The 24,928-nt window shown below is 43.4% G+C and overlaps 1 protein-coding gene across 1 annotated transcript in view; it reads left to right on the top strand.

Annotated features, from left to right (window-relative positions):
- Window positions 1-24,928, top strand: part of LOC126474393 (ATP-dependent translocase ABCB1-like) — a gene marked incomplete at its 3' end in the record, with an annotated part of 166,238 nt that overhangs the window by 77,907 nt on the left and 63,403 nt on the right. The window contains exons 11-14 of the mRNA XM_050101861.1: window positions 2,091-2,261; window positions 12,300-12,532; window positions 15,734-15,992; window positions 22,699-22,803. Of these exons, the coding sequence (XP_049957818.1) occupies window positions 2,091-2,261; window positions 12,300-12,532; window positions 15,734-15,992; window positions 22,699-22,803 (768 nt within the window). The remainder of the gene's footprint in view (window positions 1-2,090; window positions 2,262-12,299; window positions 12,533-15,733; window positions 15,993-22,698; window positions 22,804-24,928) is intronic.

Here is a 24,928-nt window from a genome sequence, read left to right as displayed (position 1 = left end):
TATGTACCCTGGAACGAATGTTTCTACCTCCAGAGTCAAAACAGAGCATGTACAAAGAGGCCTCCTGAGCGCCTTCTGATCGCGAACACTATGAAAAATGAGCCACTAACATCGTATGCATATATTATACACAGGTGCCACCGAACACAGTACTTGAGGCTGTTGTATTTTTCGCCAGTAGTGTATATTGATCTAACTGTTACTGAACAGACACTGACACGTCCGCGAGAAGAGGACCGGACAGCATTAACTGGAGTACTTTCCTTTCTATAGCACATTCGTTTTTGTTTTCTTTTTTCTTGTCAAATTCTAATCATAGGAATTATTTACTATCTGAAAATGTGTCACTCCCTTGAGCGGATCATGTGCCGAACTTGCTATACTTGCCCCTTGGAAATAAGCTATAAGTTTGTCTTTCCTTTGTATCATTGTAATATTTTCTTTAGCAGGTAATAAGAATGTAACCCTGTTTTTGTTTGGCAAATTGCTATCTTATCTCTACTCCTATATGGATCTTTATTAAATACACTACTGGCCATTATAATTGCTACACCAAAAAGAAATGCAGATGATAAACAGATATTCATTGGACAAATATATTATACTAGAACTGACATGAGATTACATTTTCACGCAATTTGGGAGCATAGATCCTGAGAAATCAGTACCCAAAACAACCACCTCTGGCCGTAATAACGGCCTTGATACGCCTGGGCATTGAGTCAAACAGAGCTTGGATGGCGTGTGCAGGTACAGCTACCCATGCAGCTTCAACACGATACCACAGTTCATGAAGAGTAGTGACTGGCGTATTGTGACGAGCCAGTTGCTCAGCCACCATTGACCAGACGTTTTCAATTGGTGAGAGATATGGAGAATGTGCTGGCAAGGGCAGCAGTCCAACATTTTCTGTATCCAGAAACTCCCGTACAGGACCAGCAACATGCGGTCGTGCATGGTAGAGCCACGGGTCGTAACACATCTGAAATGTAACGTCCACTGTTCAAGGTGCCATCAATGCGAACAAGAGGTGACCGAGACGTGCAACCAATGGCACCCCATAACATCACGCCGGGTGATACGCCAGTATGGCGATGACGAATACACGCTTCCAATGTGCGTTAACCGCGATATCGCCAAACACGGATGCTACCATCATGATGCTGTAAACAGAACCTGGATTCATCCGAAAAAAATGTCGTTTTGCCATTCGTGCACCCAGGTTCGTCGTTGAGTACACCAACGCAGGCGCTCCTGTCTGTGATGCAACGTCGTTGTCTTGCAAACATCCCCATCTGTTGATTCAGGGATCGAGACGTGGCTGCACGATCCGTTACAACCATGCGGATAAGATGCCTGTCATCTCGACTGCTAGTGATACGAGGCCGTTGTGATCCAGCACGGCGTTCCGTATGACCCTCCTGAACCTACCGATTCCATATTCTGCTAACAGTCATTGGATCTCGACCAAGGCGAGCGGCAATGTCGCGATACGATGAACAGCAATCGCGATAGGCTACAATCCAACCTTTACCCCAAAGTCGGAAACGTGATGGTACACATTTCTCCTCCTTACATGAGTCATCACAACAACGTTTCACCAGGCAATGCCGGTCAATTGCTGCTTGTGTATGAGAAATCGGTTGGAAACGTTCCTCATGTCAGCACGTTGTAGTTGTCGCCACCGGCATCAACCTTGTGTGAATGCTCTGAAAAGCTAATCATTTGCGTATCACAGCATCTTCTTCCTGTCTGTTAAATTTCACGTCTGTAGCACTTCATCTTCGTAGTGTAGCAATTTTAATGGCCGGTAGTGTAAATAGCCATTTTCTTCCGTATTTCAATATCTAATGGTCCGTCTCCGGTTACCACTTGATTTGTCTTCACTAATGGGGGTAATAAATACTACTTTAAACCTCAGAGGTACTACATATCGCGCTCTTTTTATTACTCGTTTTCGTGACTATAGTAACTGTCTGCAGACCCAAGTACTAAAACAAGCAACAGCAGTGCTTGCAGGGGTGGATTGTAACCGTGTGTGATCACCCTCACTGCCCGCGTGCCTGACACTGGACCACATGCCTGTGCAGGGCTACGACACGCTGGTGGGCGAGCGCGGGGCCCAGCTGTCGGGCGGCCAGAAGCAGCGCATCGCCATCGCCAGGGCGCTGGTGCGCCGCCCCAAGATCCTGCTACTGGACGAGGCCACCTCTGCTCTGGACACCGGCAGCGAGGCCAAGGTGCAGGCCGCGCTAGACAAGGTGAGAGCAACGCACCAAAAGTTAATTCCAGCAACGCGCTTGAACAGAATTCTTGCAGACTTGGTTATTTGTAGTTCCTTATTTACCACCAGTTACGCAGCTTTATTGTGATATGACGCTCGTAGTGTAGCAGTTCAGAAAGCCAAATGAACAGATGCAAGAACCCGCATCGCCATTCTTGGTCAGGTCTTAATGGAGTTGGTTTCTCGATACCTTCCTCCACCTGTTATGAAGTGACAAGTGTGTATCTGTGTCGCGGGAGTGACTGCTTGTGCAGTGTAGTGTTGAGTTTGTGTTGTTATGGATGAACAGAAGGGAGAGGGTGAAACTCGATGTCGACATATAGCCTGCTCCTCTCAAATAGCACCGAGAGGGCTCTTGAGCTTAACGTCTGCAACAGACGGATGGATCACCATCAACGATGTCATATGCCTTCATTTCAGGAGACACTGAGGAGAGATTCGGAATTTAATATACGATGCTGGTGCAAAGTTTGGTGATCAAGAATTTTACGCCACCACCTCTCCTCCAAATATTGCCAGTGAACATTTTATACGAGCAATATTTGAATTGATTTACTTCCGAGGGCCATCACGTAGTTGTGCGCCAGCGATCTCGGCTACGGAAACAGTTGGTGTTTCAATCACATCCAACTGACATGAAAATGTGGAGAAACCAACGTTTCTGGAACCGTTACAGTGGCCTCCTTCTGAGTGTTACGAGTCTACGTTAGTTTATCCAGTATAGTTTATTTACATTACTACTCCGTACGATACTCATGCCTACGCGGTTATATCAGTTATATATGCCCTAAGCCGCCAGCCGCGGTGGTCTAGTGGTTCTGGGGCTGCAGTCCGGAACCGCAGGACTGCTACGGTCGCAGGTTCGAATCCTGCCTCGGGCATGGGTGTGTGTGATGTCCTTAGGTTAGTTAGGTTTAAGTAGTTCTAAGTTCTAGGGGACTTATGACCTAAGATGTTGAGCCCCATAGTGCTCAGAGCCATTTGAACCATTTGAACCATACGCTCTAAGCCATACAATCGCGGAAGGCAAACTTGCCATATGTGCATTTTTTGCGGATCTTCTTACACACAGTGCAAAGAACTCAACCTCACAGTAAGTACAATCGGCAGATGCCTTAGCGTTTATGAAAGTCATGAGTGTCGATACAGTGATAAATCTGCGGACAGGGATGAAGATTTTTCGCCAGTCAGTGAACCCAGTGCAAACCTCTCAAAGTGTCTCTGTGGTTGTGACTGGGACCTATCAGCTGTTGCTCTGCAAGTGAATGGAAATGCCGTGTGGCTAGGGCCTCCCGTCAGGTAGACCGTTCGCCTGGTGAAAGCCTTTCGAGTGGACGCCACTTCGGGGACTTGCATGTCGATGGGGATGAAATGATGATAGTAAGGACAACACAACACCCTGTCCCTGAGCAGAGAAAATCTCCGACCCAGCCGGGAATGGAACCCGAGCCGTTAGGTACGACATTCCGTCGCGCTGACCACTCAGCTACCAGGGGCGGACTGCAGGAGATGATAATAACGCACAATTATTCAGTTCCAGTAGCAGAAAATTTGTGTCTCAGCATAAATTATATTTTGCAGATTACTGGAGAGATACTGGCATTACTCAAGAATACATTCAGGACAATAATTATTTAAAAGGAAGCTCTAGTCGCGAGCATCGGTAATTCAATTGATGACACTAAGAGTCTGTCTGTCCAATCAAGATAACACTATTATGGTGGCGATTGAAGTGGAGTATAGGAAAGAAGAGTTTCTGATATAGCTATACTGAATAGGACGTTGTTGCAATCTCTGACATTAGATGCCTTGGTTTCCGATGGAATGTCACTCTCTACTTTCGTTGGGAGAGTCAGCGATAACTATCGATCTGAAACGTTGCTGGCAGACGGTGAATCTAGTTTGTACTGTCGACTGTGACAGAGACGACCACTGTACACAGATTCCAGGGAACAAAATTGAATCTTTGCGAATGTTGACGCCACCAACAAAACACCTGCCTTGTAATAACGACATACAATAAAGCACCCCTGGTAGACTCCAGCTGCAATGTTCTGCTTGTCTCAAAGTAATAACTAACATCTGAAAAAGTGATCCTAAAATAATTGTTAATAAGGTTTAAAAAATTCATAGTAATGGAGACATGTGGCTTTGTTGCTTTGTGGTTCTGAGGAACGTATTAAGTAACTTGGTAAATGGTAAATTTAGCGATGCTCCAAACCATATAAAGTTTGTGGACATCAGAGTAATTCTGATGTACTATAGTTACATTCTGCACCTGACTGGGAGTCAAAGTCACTTAGAAGTGTCTAAGCATTTGACTGTTCTTTTATTCTGCTTTTTCACAATATTGAAATTTCAGATCTGTACTCGTTTTCAAGTGATTCATGGTTATTCCACAGTAATTTTACACATTGAATGCTGTAGGACATGCCACAATGATCAACCGCAATATATGACCATAAATCGAATATAATATGAACGCCACTTATATGAATACAGACATTATCAGTCGGTGCTCTCACATGTTGTTTTTGGTTGGACACGTTACAACACTTCAGTCATTTTCAGTAGCTAAGCTGACCAGATGTCAAAGACAAAAAAATTGTGACTCTTGTGGCTGCAGTTTATACTTAACTTCGTTACTGCACTTAAGCTTGTATTCCATGTCAGATTTTGAAATCTACTACAGGGATACGCCGTTGCATCAACTGAAAAACCTAGGGCAAGAATGAATTTTCTTTTTGTGAATTGGAAAGAAAAATGTAGGTGCATTACAAATAAGTAAAATTCTTTTCTTCAGAAATAGACTGGATGTATTTTCTGCAACGTTCAGTCACTATTTTAAATAGGTAAAATTTGTTAGTCTTGCAAACTTTGTAATATTATTTATCAGATACAATTTTTCGTTCTAAGATTTACTTTGCTGTGTTTATCAGGAGACTGAACGGATTGTAGCAGTTCCTTGTCAGAAAGAAAATAATTATAAAATTCTGTGCAAGAAAACTGAAATGAGTTTTCACAATAATAACAGCTGTTACTTTATTTAAATTAGCACAACCTTTCATCAGGATCTTCTGCGAGGCAGGAAGAAGATACAGCCAACGTGTTTTCCTGTTATGTAACAGGGACTTGTATTCAACTCCAGTAAACTCATAGAATTCTTTTAAGGCTTGGTCTCTTACGGTACAAGTTTTAAAACATTTGTAAATTTTGAACATAGTCACCTCAACATCAATAGACAGACCATTTGCTACTGATTGAACACTACTGTGCAAAACGTTAGCACCATATCGAACATCAACACGTGACGTATTTAGTTTTGCTTAGAGATACTGGTAAACATTGAGTGTTCCATTACGGTTGGCTCCCCAAAATTGATATTTGCATTGTCTACAGAATATGCAATTACTTTGTCCATTAAAACGTATTTGTGTGCCAGCTGTTTCGTTTTGAACTTAGATAATAACCAAACTTTTTACTTTTACGTCGAAAGCAGGAATGTAATATCGAAATATTAATAGAATCATTTTCATTGATTTGAGATTTAATACATCATTCATTGTGGAAACATGTTTTTCTTTTTGTGATTCATTAGCTATTGCTGTAAGAACATGAGTGACAAACAATTAACAACAATTGCTTCACTTTTAGTTATGGCACAACAATATTTCGGCCTGCCGAACAGCTTACGAATCAGAGAATAAGTACAGTGATTTAATCGAAAGCTATGATTTTGATAGACGACGTGATACGCAAACGTGCTTTCTTCAGTAGCCAGTTTTAATTCAAGCAGTCTTGAAGTGTTTCTCTTAAAAAAAAGAATTCATCTCCTTGCTACTTGTAGATGTCGATGATGCTTCCTTGAGCTTCTCCTTTTGTAAATCGCTTCTCCTGCTGCGATCTATTGAAAACACCGATCTGCATAACGTACATTCAAGTTTACCGTTTATGACGCTTTCGCAAAGAAATGGAAATTCTTTCTTTAACCTTTCATTAAATGAACACTTCCAGTTGGGTATTTTCACCAGACACCACACTTCCTTTATTTAATATCCACATTCACTGACTTCTAACAAAACGAGGTAGTAACTTTGTGCGCACAGTTGATCAGCCACCGACTTTTGCTTCTACTCTAGTGCATACATGCCAAGCAATATTCAATAAGCACCGCTAACACGAGCTGCATCGCTCACATTCTTCACAAAATTAACTTCCATTTGGCTGCAGTCCTGTTAGGAGAATGATTCTCTTTTATACCTCCTTTTATTTTGGTTTTAATTGTCTCGACGGCCGAAAAGTAGAAGGTCGGCAAGTTTGGGGCGAGAGTAGGTAATACCTATTTGTCTTTCCAACACCTCTCATTCTTTCTTTAGGCAGAAGATGAGTTAATCAAATGTGGTATATATTGTGAAAATAAATATTTCCATAACGTTCTTCTTCTAGGAAATTTGTTTTACACAGATATTTAATTAAATGAGAAATATTATTCCTCTCATTTCCTTTCTCGACACAAAACCGGGACAATTGTGTGTCCCAATTATTATATCGGGACACCGGGACATTTACGTGAAAACCGGGTCTTTCTGGCAAAACCGGGACGTCTGGTCAATATCCCTACGAAACTAGAGACCATATACAAAAATGCTCTTGTCAACGTTACATTAACAAATTAGACCTAACTACACTATGCAAATTAAAGTTATCCCATCATATTTCTTAGCACATGGCTGCGTCACTATTATTTATGTAGTGTGATTATGTGTTTATCTAATTTTTGATGTAGTATTGATAAATGTGTATGTTGCCTATTGTTTCTTGTTTCATAGGGCTGTTGAAAAAGAATTAAGTGTCGAAACCGATTCAACCAATAAACACTGTATGTGAGCATAGACCGGTAAGCACCAACTACGAATCAAATATGAACGAGCTACTTATATGGCATATCTTACCAATATTATCTCACAATGCAATATCAGTCCAACTTAGAACTAACGGTTGACAGAGCTACAGATATATTTCATCTCTGACGCAGACACGGATACTTCATACTGTATCAGCGATTCATCATGTTTACAACTGCGTCAGGAGTAGCATAGTGTTTTGGACTGTAGTTGAACTGAGAACTAATGTTGGTTTTAAATAGCAGATAGGTGGCGCTGACGCGGTGTTCGTTGTATGGTCAGTTGTTGCACATGATCTTCTTGCCATCTGCTACGGCTACAGTGCAGCGTCCCTCGTCCATTAACGTTCTACTCGCAAATTACTGATTCCCGCAGGGTTTCAGACGATACTACTGCATTCGCACTGAAGTGAATGTCATGGATCCATCACGCTATTACAGAGATGCATATATATACACGAGCAGTGTCTGTTCTGTCGAACACGTGCAACGGAACAGACACCACTCGTATACACACACATGTCAGTAGTTTATAGTAGCTATCCGTGATCGTGCTAATGTGAGATAACTATGCTCTGATTAAGGGATACCTTTGGATTTAACTATTTCAAATTAAGTAATGTTATTATGTCATTCGTATGACGACGTGTACTTCTAACTATTTCTGCTTTCTGTCCGAGTACCCACCTATTCCTAGGCACTCCGTCGCATCCAACACCAGATATGGCAGTTAACCTCAACCACTGTCCTTACACAGAGTTAGCTAATATATGATTGCACGAATCTTGGTTGGGCAATGAATTTTAGACGTTAGCGCTATTACAGCAAGGGAAGATGCGCTAATATTGGCGTGAGAGCTACACTTCACGGTAAGGCATCCGTCGGATGGGGATGATACGTATGGCGGCCTCATTGGTGTTAATAGATTGGACGAGATTACATACTGGCACCTAGTTTTACTATCCCGTGTTATCATTAGAACCAATAGCAGAAACACGATGCGATACTACACACACACTCGCCAAACTCAACGACACTTTCCGTTAACATAGTGACACTTCCGATACTAAAGTGGCGCGGAAAGAGTTGCATCAGGAAATAAGCCACTGCAAAAGCAATGTAAGCAGGTTTGTTTCCTAGGAGCAGAAAACATCGCAGAATAGTTATTAAAAAAACTGGTAGGCGATTCTGATATTGTCTTCGCTGTTGTTATTGTACTTGCAGTTCTCCCCTGGTGACAGGACTTCTTAAAGTATGTCTCGTTTTTCCAGGCCAACAGAAATACACTCCTGGAAATGGAAAAAAGAACACATTGACACCGGTGTGTCAGACCCACCATACTTGCTCCGGACACTGCGAGAGGGCTGTACAAGCAATGATCACACGCACAGCACAGCGGACACACCAGGGACCGCGGTGTTGGCCGTCGAATGGCGCTAGCTGCGCAGCATTTGTGCACCGCCGCCGTCAGTGTCAGACAGTTTGCCGTGGCATACGGAGCTCCATCGCAGTCTTTAACACTGGTAGCATGCCGCGACAGCGTGGACGTGAACCGTATGTGCAGTTGACGGACTTTGAGCGAGGGCGTATAGTGGGCATGCGGGAGGCCGGGTGGACGTACCGCCGAATTGCTCAACACGTGGGGCGTGAGGTCTCCACAGTACATCGATGTTGTCGCCAGTGGTCGGCGGAAGGTGCACGTGCCCGTCGACCTGGGACCGGACCGCAGCGACGCACGGATGCACGCCAAGACCGTAGGATCCTACGCAGTGCCGTAGGGGACCGCACCGCCACTTCCCAGCAAATTAGGGACACTGTTGCTCCTGGGGTATCGGCGAGGACCATTCGCAACCGTCTCCATGAAGCTGGGCTACAGTCCCGCACACCGTTAGGCCGTCTTCCGCTCACGCCCCAACATCGTGCAGCCCGCCTCCAGTGGTGTCGCGACAGGCGTGAATGGAGGGACGAATGGAGACGTGTCGTCTTCAGCGATGAGAGTCGCTTCTGCCTTGGTGCCAATGATGGTCGTATGCGTGTTTGGCGCCGTGCAGGTGAGCGCCACAATCAGGACTGCATACGACCAAGGCACACAGGGCCAACACCCGGCATCATGGTGTGGGGAGCGATCTCCTACACTGGCCGTACACCACTGGTGATCGTCGAGGGGACACTGAATAGTGCACGGTACATCCAAACCGTCATCGAACCCATCGTTCTACCATTCCTAGACCGGCAAGGGAACTTGCTGTTCCAACAGGACAATGCACGGCCGCATGTATCCCGTGCCACCCAACGTGCTCTAGAAGGTGTAAGTCAACTACCCTGGCCAGCAAGATCTCCGGATCTGTCCCCCATTGAGCATGTTTGGGACTGCATGAAGCGTCGTCTCACGCGGTCTGCACGTCCAGCACGAACGCTGGTCCAACTGAGGCGCCAGGTGGAAATGACATGGCAAGCCATTCCACAGGACTACATCCAGCATCTCTACGATCGTCTCCATGGGAGAATAGCATCCTGCATTGCTGCGAAAGGTGGATATACACTGTACTAGTGCCGACATTGTGCATGCTCTGTTGCCTGTGTCTATGTGCCTGTGGCTCTGTCAGTGTGATCATGTGATGTATCTGACCCCAGGAATGTGTCAATAAAGTTTCCCCTTCCTGGGACAATGAATTCACGGTGTTCTTATTTCAGTTTCCAGGAGTGTAATACAACATTGTTCCAGTATTCTTCTGCTGATAACTAATGAATTATTATAGTTATAAGGATTGTACCATAATTCCTGACACATTCACGTTTGCAATCGTGCACCACATATTCAGAGTGGTTCAAAAAGTGTACGTTGGTTAATTATCATTACTTCCTAATTAATTTGCCGAAACATGTCATACTTTGCTGTTGTCTGTCAGTTGCCACACATCCTTTATTTTGTTGCATGATAGTCGCCACACAAGTGTTGTTTTGCTTGTTTTGTGTTAGACACCACACAAGAGTTGTTTTGTACATGGCTAGTACAAGGCTGACATCCGATAAAAGGAAAATAATTTTGAACTGGTAAATTAAGTATGAAAACATTAATGTGGTTCAACGCCAATGGAAATATGAGTTTCAAACAGAGGCATCGACAAGTGTAACAGTTGCACACATTTGAAACAAGTTTGAAGTCGAAGGCTGTGTTATAGATGTTCACAAACAATGATACGGAAATCCTCTAACAGCAACACGTCCAGCGAATTCCCGTACTGTGTTACAAAAATTCGCTCGGTCATGACAGATGTCTGAGAGACAGCGAGCCCCTGAAACCACTCTGAGCCGCTCAGGCGTTCGGCGCATTTAGAAGACTGCGAAGTTTAAGCGCTACATCCCAAGACCAAACACACTAAACGAAGACAACGCATAACGTAGAATGTAGAACTGCGAGTGAGTTAATAGTACGGAGCACGGAGGTGAAGCGTTTGTAGAGATAATTGCGTGATCTACTGCGGTGCACGTTAATGCAGTGGTACAGAAAACCGGCACAGTTGCGCCTAATGGGCTGCAGCAAATTGGCACTTCAATGTGAAAAGAACCGTAAGTTTATCGGGAGTGAATCTGTGGTGTGGGGTATCTTATTGGGCTTTGATCGGGCCATTTTTCTCTGAAGGCACTGTTAGCAGTGAGTTGTAACCAGAGAAACTTGAGACATCTATTTTATCTCCCGATCGTGACTTGTATGGGGACGAAAGGCTTTACGATTTTAATTTATTTTGTCGCTACCAGTTTCAACGCTTCATTGCGTCATCTTCAGGCCTATATGCATAAAACATTAAAGATAGCATTATAAGCTTATCAATCAAGTTACATAGAAACAGATTAAAACAGAATGAGAACAATGGCAAGACTCTACAATTGAATTTACACCGAGCATCTGACAGAAAGAACAGATAAACCCATTGCCACATATCTAAAATGTACCATCACGAATTTCCACTCAATACATTGTACAGTTATACTATCTATTAAAACTTCTTTAAATACTATTCATGAGTTTTATCTGACAGTCGGACATGCATTATCCGCACAATCCTGAAACAACTTACTGTAAGACAAAATAACTGTAAAAGGTGATGAATGGAAGGAAACAATACCTCACAAAGAAGTAAAAACAAGGAACATGACCTATGTGTCGTATCAAAGTACGTATAAAGTGCTTATTTGTACACAGATAAGAGGCATACACTACGTCATATCTACAAAATGAACGTCCAAGACGTGGTATAAACTGAATGTAGGACCCACATATATAGAAAAAATGGTTCAAATGGCTCTGAGCACTATGGGACTTAACATCTATGGTCATCAGTCCCCTAGAACTTAGAACTACTTAAACCTAACTAACCTAAGAACATCACACAACACCCACATATATAGAACGTATATATAGAAGGTATAAGCTGATAATGCTATCTTTAATGTTTTATGCATACAGGCCTGAAGATGACACGATGAAGCGTTGAAACTGGTAGCGACAAAATAAATTAAAATCGTAAGGACGGCTGTAGGTGTTATAATTTTTTGTCACGATAGTAAACGGCCGTCGTCCCAGAGACCTCCTGCTAAAAGGATGGATATACAAAAGAAAGGCTTTACTTTCAACAAAACGGTGTCCCACCCCACTACCATAATCGTGTCAGGGAGTGCCTCCACAAAATTCTATCCTCACAATGGACAGGTGCAAGAGATTCTGTCAAGTGTCCACCACGTTCTCCAGATTTAACGACTCTGAAATTTACCCGATGGGTAACACTAAAGAACGTCGTTTATCGACACAAAAACTGCCCACACTGGATGAACGTCGAGGATGCATAGAACATTCATGTACAGGTATCCAACTGGAAACGTTATAGTCAGTAGTTAGTGCAGGATTTCTGCGGCATCATCTCTGTAAGGATGTTAATGGTGACCATTTCCAACACCTGCACTGATTTCAATAAGTTTAAGCTACAGTTTCATGGAAAATGAGACGTTTTCGTCAATTAATTTCGAAGTTATGTGTAGCTAAGGAGTGTATTCATTTTCTGGGCTTCTCTGTGTTTGTCGCCTTTTGAAACTCTCTAGTTCCAACTCTTTCAGGCCAGCGTCGGACGCACGACCATCATCGTGGCACACCGACTGTCAACCATCCGCAACGCGGACAGGATCGTGGTGATCAGCGGAGGCTCCGTCGTCGAGGAGGGTCCGCACGACGCCCTCATGGCACTGCAGGGCCATTACCACAACCTCGTCACCACACAGGTCACCGACTCTGAAGACACTTCTAAATCTCCAAATGAATCTGCAGGTAAGCCTCTTAGAGCCCGTCGTGCGTTCACAGCCGCTTAGAGACAGTTACGAAGAACGAGAGTCCTCGTCTGTTACCCATTTTCCAGCGTTTTTAAAGAAGGGTGCATGCAGTTGTAGTTGCGTCATGTCCAGGAAACTAAAAGTATACTCACCCTATCTTGCTACTCTGATTACACTTTGCATGGCACATATTACGTTCCAATATATGTCCAAAAAGCTTGATGAGTAGATCACTTCTCTATGGAAACGTACACTATGTGAGCAAAAGTATCCGGACACATCCAAAAACATACGTTTTTCATATTAGGTGCATTATGCTGCCACCTACTGCCAAGTAGTACACCATATCAACGACCTCAGTAGTCATTAGACATCGTGAGAGAGCAGAATGGGGCGCTCCGCGGAACTCACGGGCTTCGAACGTGGTCAGGTGATTCGGTTCACTTGTGTCATACGTCCGTACGCGAGATTTCCACACTACTGAACATCCCTAGGTCCACTGTTTCCGATGTGATAATGAAGTGGAAACGTGAAGGGACACGTAAGCACAAGAGCGTACATGCCGACCTCGTCTGTTGGCAGCCGACAGTTGAAGAGGGTCATAATGTGTAATAGGCAGACACCTATTCAGACCATCACACAGGAATTCCAAACGGCATCAGGATCCACTGCAAGTACTATGAGAGTTAGGCGGCATGTGAGAAAACTGATTTCATGGTCGAGCGGCTGGTCATAAGCCACACATCACGCCGGTAAATGCCAAACGACGCCTCGCTTGGTGTAAGGAGCGTAAACATTGGACGATTGACAGTGGAAAAACGTTGTATGGAGTGACGAATCACGGTACACAATGTGGCGATCCGACGGCGGGGTGTTGGTATGGGAATGCCCGGTGAACCTCATCTGCCAGCGTGTGTAGTGCGAACAGCAAAATTCTGGTGTGGTCGTGTTTTTCAAGGAGGGGGCTTGCACCACTTGCTAGTTTGCGTGGCACTATCACAGCACAACCCTACATTGACGTTTTAAGCACCTTCTTGCTTCCCACTGTTGAAGAGCAATTCGGGGATGGCAATTGCATCTTTCAACACGATCGAGCACCTGTTCATAATACACGGCCTGTGGTGGATTGGTTACACGACAATAACATCCCTGTAATGGACTAGCCTGCATAGAATCCTGACTTGAAGCCTATAGTACACCTTTGGGATGTTTTGGAATGCCGACTTCGTGGCAGACCTCAACGACCGACATCGATACCTCTGCTTAGTGCAGCATTCCATGAGGAATGGGCTGCCATTCCCCGAGAAACCTTCCAGCACCTGATTGAACGTATGCCTGCGAGAGTGGAAGCTGTCATCAAGGCTAAGGGTGGGCAAAGATATTGAATTCCAGAATTACCGATGGAGGGCGCCACGAACTTGTGAGTCATTTTCAGCCAGGTATCCGGATACTTTTGATCACATAGTGTATATTAAAAATTCCCGCATGCGCATGAAGTGACGAGGCGAGAAGTGCCACTATCGTCGTCTACACTGAACAGAAGCATATTATTCGCTTACTACAGGCAGGGAACACAGTACTATGAAGACTCGTACTATAACAGGAAGCAACAACAGAAATTATTGTAAAACGCGACAACAGCTATAGAAACATAAGCCGTGAAGGAGAACAATTGTTTGTTATTAACTTACTGATGTATTTCCTTAGAGTAATCGTCTAATGTACACTGATGTTGCTAAAAATCGTGTCGGACCTCCATTTTCCACAAGTAGTGCAGTAGCTCGACGGTTGGAAGTCCCTGCAGAAATGCTGCTCCATGTTGCCTCCATAGCCGTCCATAGTGCGAAAGTGTTGCAGGTACATGATTTTGTTTAGGTACTCACCTCCCGATTATGGGCCATAAATGTTCGATGTGATTCGTGTCGGCCGATCTGGACGGCCAAATCATTAGTTCTAACTGTCCAGAACGTTCTTCAAACCAGTCGCGAACATCTGTGAAGTGGTTACGTGACGCATTGTCATCCATAGAACTGTCATCATTGTTTGGGAATATGAAGTTCGTCAATGACTGCAAATGGTCTCCAAGTAGCTGAACACAACCATTTCCAGTCAGTAATTGATTCAGCTGGACCAGAGGACCCAGTCCAGTACTTGTAAACACAGCACGCACCACTGTCGTGGCACCACAAGCTTGCACAGTGACGACTTTGGTCCATGGCTTCATGGAGTTTGCGCCTCATTCGAACGCTACCATCAGTTCTTACCAACTGAAATCGGGACTAATCGGGCGAAGCCACGGCTTTCCAGTCTTCTAGGGTCCAACCGATATGGTTACGAACCGAGAGTGTCGTTGCAGGCGATGTCGTTCTGTTGGCAAACGCACTCGCCTCGGTCGTCTGCTGCCATAGCCCATTAACGAAAGATTTCATCTTACTGTCCTAACGGATACGCTCATCACACCTCCAACAACGATTTCTGCGGTTGTTTCTCGCAGTGCTAGTGTCTGTCAACGCTGACAATCTTATACTAATGCCGCTGCTCTCGATCGTTAAGTCAGCGCAATGGGCCACTGCGTTGTTCGTGGTGAGAGGTAATTCGGTATTCTCAGCACACTCTTGCCACTGTGGATCTCGGAGTATTAAATTTTCTAACGGTTTCCGAAATGGAATGTCTAGCTGCAACTACTGCTCCGTGTTGAATGTCTGTTAATTTCCGTCGTGCAGACATAATCACGTTGGAAACCTTTTCACTTGAATCACCTGAGTACAAATGACAGGTCCGCCACAGCACTGCCCTTTTATACCTCGTGTAAGCGATACTATCGCCGTCTGTACATGCGCATATGGCTATCCCATGACTGTTTTCACGTCACGCGACGTTCTGAGCCAACAACCCATCGAAAACACACGTTGTATTGGAGACCAGCATTCCACCAGTCGATTGACTATATCTGGAACAGATCTGCATCTGTCACGCGAGACCATTTCGACTCCATACGGGCGGGCAACAGAGCTGTCGCTGCTGCCAGAGGTGACTGATCTGTTTTAAGATTCAGACTGCGCGTACCTCTGAATCATATACAAATTTAATCAGGTGTTCTGCCCACTATACTGTACGCATGCAGTAAGTAAAATTTTGTTGCAACTTTGGTATCCAGTAGGGCAGATGTGAATGGCGTAGAAGTGTCACGTGGAACCGGTGGTTGCAGACGCGAGCCGCGTGAGGCCGGAACGCCTGCTCAGTGTGCGCAGTGACGCATCGTCGGCTGTGGGGGAGGAGGAGGCGGAGGAGCAGGAGATGAACCCCGCACTGCGCGCCGCCGCCGAGAGGTACGCCGAGCAGCCGCCGCAGCCGGTGGGCGTGCTCGAGGTGATGCGCCTCAACAGCCCCGAGTGGCCGCAGCTTGCCATCGGCACCGTCTTCTCCATAGTCGCTGGCTGCGCCATGCCCGTCTTCGCCGTACTCTTCGGTGACGTCATCGGGGTAAGGGAATGAGCCACATTTTGACGATTAGCCCTATTTCTTTCCGAATGGGTACCAAACAAATTTGTGTGGACAACCGAGTAGTGCTATCCACACGTCCCTTAAGCCGTCGGCACACGGACCGTGCATCCGAACGTTGAGCGTTGAGCGTGCCGAGTTTCTGACGTTATAGCGTGGAATAGCACGTTCGGGAGTCTTTCCGAACGTGGAGAGAAATATCTGGCGTGTCAGATATTCTGAGCGTGCGTCTCAGCGTTGACCAATGAGAGGGCACAACGCCACCTACTCACACGCACGCCATCCCCCTTCAGTTCAGAGTTGTGAGGCGCCATATTTGGATTCATTTCAAGCCTATATGTATATATGCCATTTCTCAGCACCATCAAATTGAGAATCACTGGAAACCCGTTGTTAACTGTGTTATTCGTTCCAATAAAGTAATGAGAAACATCACATTCGTGGCAAAAGAATTGTTGCAACTTGCGTATTTTGAGAGTAGGCTATTTGAAGGCAGCAACACACTGAAGATCCACCCATACCGCATTGTTCTTGGTACAATTTGCTAGAGTTAAATTTCAATTAAGTAACAAAATTATCTACGATTAATGTTTTTAGCAAGGGATAACACAATATGGCTAAGGCTACAGAGTGTATTGTTGATTCAGCGTAATGAGTTTCTGTTAGGGCGGTGGTTCGCGTCGTAACACTCCCAAATTTTTTTTCCTAACATTCGCGTTTTTGTTAGGTTCTGATACTTTATTATTAGTTTAATATATGTTACAATATTTGACGTTATGTAAATATAAGCTCACCTTTTTTTGAGGGATGACTTTGTTCGATTGGCTTAATCTACAGAACAGCTTGCGCTACTTATATAAAGATATTTTACTCCTTTTTCTTTTACGCTTCGTAATTCACATGTTGCAAAGATTCTGCTACTGGGTAGGAAGAGTGATCAAGTAAGACTGACCTTGGGGTTTTACTAAAATGTGGGAATGACGAAATAATGTTTATCTTATGAGGAGAAGTTTTCCATATTTGTACTGCACTGTTTGTAACGGAACTTTTATAAGCCTGTGTCCTTACTGATTGGACGTGGTACTTTCATAACTAACACTTGGTTTAAGAATCATGAAAGAAGGTTGTATACATGGAAGAACCCTGGAGATACTAAAAGGTATCAGATAGATTATATAATGGTAAGACAGAGATTTAGGAACCAGGTTTTAAATTGTAAGACATTTCCAGGGGCAGATGTGGACTCTGACCACAATCTATTGGTTATGACCTGTAGATTAAAACTGAAGAAACTGCAAAAAGGTGGGAATTTAAGGAGATGGGACCTGGATAAACTAAAAGAACCAGAGGTTGTACAGAGATTCAGGGAGAGCATAAGGGAGCAATTGACAGGAATGGGGGAAATAAATACAGTAGAAGAAGAATGGGTAGCTTTGAGGGATGAAGTAGTGAAGGCAGCAGAGGATCAAGTAGGTAAAAAGACGAGGGCTAGTAGAAATCCTTGGGTAACAGAAGAAATATTGAATTTAATTGATGAAAGGAGAAAATATAAAAATGCAGTAAGTGAAACAGGCAAAAAGGAATACAAACGTCTCAAAAATGAGATCGACAGGAAGTGCAAAATGGCTAAGCAGGGATGGCTAGAGGACAAATGTAAGGATGTAGAGGCCTATCTCACTAGGGGTAAGATAGATACCGCCTACAGGAAAATTAAAGAGACCTTTGGAGATAAGAGAACGACTTGTATGAATATCAAGAGCTCAGATGGAAACCCAGTGCTAAGCAAAGAAGGGAAAGCAGAAAGGTGGAAGGAGTATATAGAGGGTCTATACAAGGGCGATGTACTTGAGGACAATATTATGGAAATGGAAGAGGATGTAGATGAAGATGAAATGGGAGATACGATACTGCGTGAAGAGTTTGACAGACCACTGAAATACCTGAGTCGAAACAAGGCCCCCGGAGTAGACAATATTCCATTGGAACTACTGACGGCCGTGGGAGAGCCAGTCCTGACAAAACTCTACCATCTGGTGAGCAAGATGTATGAAACAGGCGAAATACCCTCAGACTTCAAGAAGAATATAATAATTCCAATCCCAAAGAAAGCAGGTGTTGACAGATGTGAAAATTACCGAACTATCAGCTTAATAAGTCACAGCTGCAAAATACTAACACGAATTCTTTACAGACGAATGGAAAAACTAGTAGAAGCCAACCTCGGGGAAGATCAGTTTGGATTCCGTAGAAACACTGGAACACGTGAGGCAATACTGACCTTACGACTTATCTTAGAAGAAAGATTAAGGAAAGGCAAACCTACATTTCTAGCATTTGTAGACTTAGAGAAAGCTTTTGACAATGTTGACTGGAATACTCTCTTTCAAATTCTAAAGGTGGCAGGGGTAAAATACAGGGAGCGAAAGGCTATTTACAATTTGTACAGAAACCAGATGGCAGTTATAAGAGTCGAGGGACATGAAAGGGAAGCAGTGGTTGGGAAGGGAGTAAGACAGGGTTGTAGCCTCTCCCCGATGTTGTTCAATCTGTATATTGAGCAAGCAGTAAAGGAAACAAAAGAAAAATTCGGAGTAGGTATTAAAATTCATGGAGAAGAAATAAAAACTTTGAGGTTCGCCGATGACATTGTAATTCTGTCAGAGACAGCAAAGGACTTGGAAGAGCAGTTGAATGGAATGGACAGTGTCTTGAAAGGAGGATATAAGATGAACATCAACAAAAGCAAAACAAGGATAATGGAATGTAGTCTAATTAAGTCGGGTGATGCTGAGGGAATTAGATTAGGAAATGAGGCACTTAAAGTAGTAAAGGAGTTTTGCTATTTGGGGAGCAAAATAACTGATGATGGTCGAAGTAGAGAGGATATAAAATGTAGACTGGCAATGGCAAGGAAAGCGTTTCTGAAGAAGAGAAATTTGTTAACATCCAGTATTGATTTAAGTGTCAGGAAGTCATTTCTGAAAGTATTCGTATGGAGTGTAGCCATGTATGGAAGTGAAACATGGACGATAAATAGTTTAGACAAGAAGAGAATAGAAGCTTTCGAAATGTGGTGCTACAGAAGAATGCTGAAGATTAGATGGGTAGATCATGTAACTAATGAGGAAGTATTGAATAGGATTGGGGAGAAGAGAAGTTTGTGGCACAACTTGACCAGAAGAAGGGATCGGTTGGTAGGGCATGTTCTGAGGCATCAAGGGATCACCAATTTAGTATTGGAGGGCAGCGTGGAGGGTAAAAATCGTAGAGGGAGACCACGAGATGAATACACTAAGCAGATTCAGAAGGATGTAGGTTGCAGTAGGTACTGGGAGATGAAAAAGCTTGCACAGGATAGAGTAGCATGGAGAGCTGCATCAAACCAGTCTCAGGACTGAAGACCACAACAACAACAACAACTTTCCTTTTCGTGGACGATGAAGGAAATGTGCATTTTAATAGAGCTAACGTGAGAATTTTACTCGCGCCCGTTGAGTAAACAGTGTGATTTACGAACTAGAAACGTCACTCAACTGCCGCTGGAGTGCGTTGCGATCGCGTATACCACGTTGGGGCCCATGTACCTTATGCACAAGTCGCATCGTTCTTGAGCGTTCAGCAGCACGTTGAACTTGGCACGCAATCCGTGTGCCGACAGCTTTATTCGCACCTCCAAGCGTATCCGCAAGTCTTTGATCTGTATGCACTCGTAACTCCGCTACCTAAATGAATGATCAGCATGTCTGCAGGTCTGGAGTTCAGTTCCCAGTACTGTCAGCGGGAGGATGGAGGGGGTACAGTCAGTCTCGGCGTATATGCTATGATCTCTGCTTCCAGAGATGTTTGTGTTATGAGGCTCTTCTCTTTTCTTTTCCTGTTCGTCACTGAAGACCATTGTCTGAATCTTATTCCTAAAGAAACACGTGTTATACGTGTCCATTGCATTGATGTTTGCTTCTTTTAAGTCTCGGTTGTGCATTCAGCTTTTTTAAATTTTCTAAATATTTGCTTCGTCGGTCTGTCATCATCCAGTCTATCCAAATTTTGCACGTTGTGTTTATTCTCTGCATGATGATAGAGTTCTTTGTGAGGTTGTGGTCTTTTCAATTCTGTGTCCGTTGCACTTGGCCTAATTTTGCTTCTAAGCAATCTTCTTTCTATATTCATAAATTTGTTTATGCCGCCTTTGCGCATTAGTTTTTGCGTCTACCCGCCATAAAGAGTCTCAGGTCTCAGTATTATTGCAGAATGTGTACGGAGACCTGGCAGTGCACAGAAGCACGGTGATTCGTGGGGCAGGGAATCTGTCTTCAAACAGCAATCTGCCCGGTCTCGTGCGCGCCCACCGGCCGCACGCAGCTGTGACTCCTGCAATGTTAGAACGTGCGGACACACCCATTCGATGTGATCGTCGGACCACAAATATCTCGCTGTTCAAATAACTACAAACAACTCTGTGCACATGAGAAGAGCTCACGAAACCTCACGGAACTCTTCTTTCTCATCCGCCCTACAGCTCGGATTTCGCACCTTCCGACTTCCACCTGTTTGGCCCAACGAAGGATACACTCTGCGGAAAGCAGTACATGTATGAGGTTATTGATCCACGAAAACGTCGGCTCCGACGTCTAGAAGTAGAGTGGTACCAGTCCCTCCCAGTATGGCGGCGTAAGGTCGTCGCACTGAACGCAGATTATGTTGAAACTAAATTTTTGTAGGCAATAAAGTGGAGAATAATATGGTGTATAGGAATCCTGAATAAGACCAACCAGTTTCCAGGAAAAAATGTTTTATTTATTGAACGCCTTCTGAGTAATGTTTAATTATTCCAGTGTTCTGGAATACAATGTTCATCTTATTCGCTCTTTTATGTAGACTTCCTTTCACTTGTTGTTTATGCTTAGCCATTCATGTAAATATTTGAATGAGCTCACTTTTATGATTTTGCACCGATTTTTGAATAATGTCTGTGGAATATTTTCAATAATTGTTCTAAATTCTGTCTCTGACAGAAGTAGCATTTTCTGTGTGTCTGGTACCAAGACAGTGCCATTTGCGAGTGTCAGGCACTCCTTATTGACGTTATCTTTTTGGTTTCCCAGTTCGTTGCACTTTCGTTCTCGATTATCAGTCTTCTGAATAGTTCGATGCGGCCCACCATGAATTCCTCTCCTGCGCTAACCTCATCATCTCAGAGTAGCATTGGCACCCTGTCTCCAATTTTTATCTCAAAGTTTTTGGAGAGCTAAAATACTGATCAGTGTTGGTAACATTGATTATTAAAAACTAAAAAACACACGTCATAATCGTAATCGGTTACGATCAAAAAGAATCTTCAGACCATGTCTCATCAGGTAGTGAGCAGAGACGACGGTGGAGCATTGTTAGGTGGACACCAGTGGAGATGTATGATGGAGGAGGTAATACGTTGTTCGACTCTTCCTAGGACGTACTCTCTCGACATTTTAGTAGTAAACCTCTCCGTGATGCGCAGTGTCTCTCTTGCCGCGCGTGCCACAGGAGTTTGTTGAGCACATCTGTGGTGCTTTCGTGTCCATTAAACGATCTCGTGAAGAAACGTGCCACTCTTCGTTGGATCCTCTCGAACTGTTCTGTCAGTTCTACTGTATAAGGATACCAGAGTGATGAACACTACTCACGAATCTGTCGGACAAGTGCTTTGTTAGCGACTAAATTTGTAAGTGAATTACATTTCCTTGACTTTCTTCCTATGAATCTGGAATTATTTGTTTTATGTGGTAATTCCATTTTAGGTCTGTCCTAGTTATTTTACTGTAATTACTTTGTCCAATGATCCGTCAGTAAGGTCTATTTGTAGAGAATGGGTTTATTCGTCCATTTATGACCAATATATCACATATATTCACGTTCAAGATCAACTAACAGTCCCTGCACCATAAATAGAACTTCTGCAGGTACTGTCTCATGTCGTTGCTATTCTACGACTGACGTATTACAACGAAACGTTTCTGTACTTCAGCGCTGCAAGTGCCTCCTTCAGGTACCTGGAAAACTGTAGCGGTATGTTTCTCCATGTAATTATCTCCCCGGGAAGCCATGAACAAATTTCATTGTGTACCTCTGGAGTGATGCAGGGGGGAGGAGTTGAGCTGAAGGAGAGGATGATGAAAAAATATCTTCGTGAACAGAATTATGTAGCCTATCAGATAATTAAAAATGGCCAATATGTAAGAGCGTCACAATACACATCATTGCCTTTATCGTAGCTACGGTTTATGGAATATGTAAAACCAGTAACATGATCAGATGCAAATAATTTATATGGCATGGATCATTCGAATGCTTCAGCGACCTGGTAACTACACGAGCGTCACCACAATAATGTAATAAGCAAACAGTTGTTTAGGTACACACGTGTTGCTCTACTGCTTGGTAATCTGGTCAGCTGTACCATTCAATTCGTCTGTTACAACAAGTTCAATTACCTACACAGACTAACGAAGGAAAAATCTTACAGTTTTCACAAGTCTGAGATACAGTTAGTGTACCAGGCGCAAGATAATAGTGACAACAAGATGAATGGTGATCATAGAATTAAGGTACTGCACACATTTGTTACTCCTGACGTTACAAAACCAATCTGCAAAAAGTTATCCATCTAACGGGAAGTAAAGCGATACTATTTAATTGTGTTTTTCTGTTTCAGACACTCAGCTTGCAAGATGGAGATCAAATGCGGAAAGATACGAACCGCTACTGTGTGCTCTTCGTTATTGTTGGCGTCGTCATAGGATGCAGCTACTTCTTGCAGGTAATGTTTAAGGCATAACGACTAGATAAATTCAAAATGGTTCAACCAAATCAAATTTTATCCTTTAAAGGAAAAAATGGTATATTACAAGGCAAAAACTACGCCACTCTGTTTTTATCAACATTAATAAGATGCGAAGATAGCTATACAATTTGTGAGGTAACCTATGATTAAATCAATCATAAATAGAGCGAGTGCGACATTGTAGTTTCGGAGCCCTGTAGAAACATAGGATTCTAAAAGCTAGCTACCAATGTTCTAATTATGTCTGATAAAGGATATATGTTGAGTACGTGCTACTTATTTAATATCTTTCATACGATAAGAGAAGCCATAGAACAGGTGAGAGCATTCAAATATTTGGGAAGTATGGTGAAGGAAGATAAGCAATGTGAACAGGACACCAAAGTCAGAATGGCTAGCAAACTCAGAAAAGACTCTTAGCAAGTGATTTACACAGAGTTAAGGAATCGACTAGTGAAATGCCTGTTGTGGAGCGCGGCCTTCTACGGGACAGGAGCATGGACACTGAGCAAGCAGGAAGGGAGGAGAACTGAAGCTTATGTAATGTGGATATAGCGCAGCCTGGAGAAAGTATGGAGAAAATCAACTGGACTGATAAAGTCAGGAATTAGGAGGTACTGAGAAGGGCTGGAAAAGGTCGGAGGATGTTGCTGACAGTGAAGAATAGGATAATAGGCTGCATAGCACATAATTTAAGACGAGATTGCTTCTACTAGAAGCAACTGAACGTTTTAGTCCGAGGAAGAGAGGGAAGGTCAGAAGAAGACATCAGAATCCGGATGACGTAAGTTGACCTCAAGGAGAGTACCACAGAATGAAGAGAAAATCAGAGCACAGAGAAGCATGGAAGGCTATGAAGCCTAAACCTGGCGCAAGGCCGATAACCAAATGATAACGATGATAAACTGACCTGTTAGTCTTAAATTAATTGTCTTAAAACTGTGCTAAATATGGTATAACTATATGGTTCTGAGCACTATGGGACTTAACTTCTGAGGTTATCAGTCCCCTATAACTTTGAACTACTTAAACCTAACTAACCTAAGAACATCACAAACATCCATGTCCGAGGCAGGATTCTAACCTGCGACCGTAGCGGTCGCGCGGTTCCAGACTCTAGCGCCTAGAACCGCTCGGCCACCGCAGCCGGCTATAACTATATATTTGGCGTGTGTTTCGATATTGTTTCAGACCAGACGAAAATTACTGAGTTCGTCATGAGTTATCAAATGAGCTAATAGTAATTATAAGGAAAATCTGGGGGGGGGGGGGGGGGGAAGAAAACAAGTTCATGTCAACTTACTAGCGTCAAAGGAAATTGTAACACATAGAAAGCGCATGACAAATGGAGTAATACGAAAATAATCTGACATAAAAATAGAAACAATGTAACAAAAATCATATAACTATTCACCATGCAACAATGTTCATTCACATCCAAAATGTAAATTCATAGACAAAGGAAGAACGATGAAAGCTTTTTCTGTACATCCTGTTACATTTTATTCATTTATTTATACCTGAATTTAACCATTTACTTGTCCTGGCCAGATAACGTCTAACCTGACATTCTAAATATTTCATTTTATGTTCTTAGAACGCAGAGATGGTGTACAGAATTGGAGCAAATACGTTTCATAAGGTTGCTGCCTTATTTTACCATCGATTTTTCTACGTACGCATAACGTACGTATTTCAAGGTAGTGATAAGACTGGAATATAAAAGGTTTTTATTTTTTTATTTGGTCAACGGTCTTATGGATGGTGTGATGTGACCTACGACGATTTCCTCTTTTGTACGTATATCAGAGTAGCACCTAGCTCCAAAGAAAGTTCTCAGTTACTTGTGCAGAGTGAATTTGGAATGATGATACAAACTTTCACGGTGATAGAGAACGGTAAATGTATCAACTTGAGGTAAGGGATCCTACTCCGAAACAACCGATTCGAAAGTTACTAGTGAAAATCGTTCTGATACACTATGTGATCAAAAGTATCCGGACGCCTGGCTGAAAACGACTTACAAGTTCGTGGCGACCTCCATCGGTGTGCTGGAATTCAATATAGTGTTTGCCCACCCTTAGCCCTTATGTCAGTTGGA

This window comes from Schistocerca serialis, chromosome 4 (genome assembly GCF_023864345.2).
Source record: "Schistocerca serialis cubense isolate TAMUIC-IGC-003099 chromosome 4, iqSchSeri2.2, whole genome shotgun sequence".
In the NCBI taxonomy this organism is placed as follows: Eukaryota; Metazoa; Arthropoda; class Insecta; order Orthoptera; family Acrididae; genus Schistocerca; species Schistocerca serialis.
Note: the sequence above shows the minus strand (reverse complement) of the source record. Positions and strands in the feature narration are given on the sequence as shown.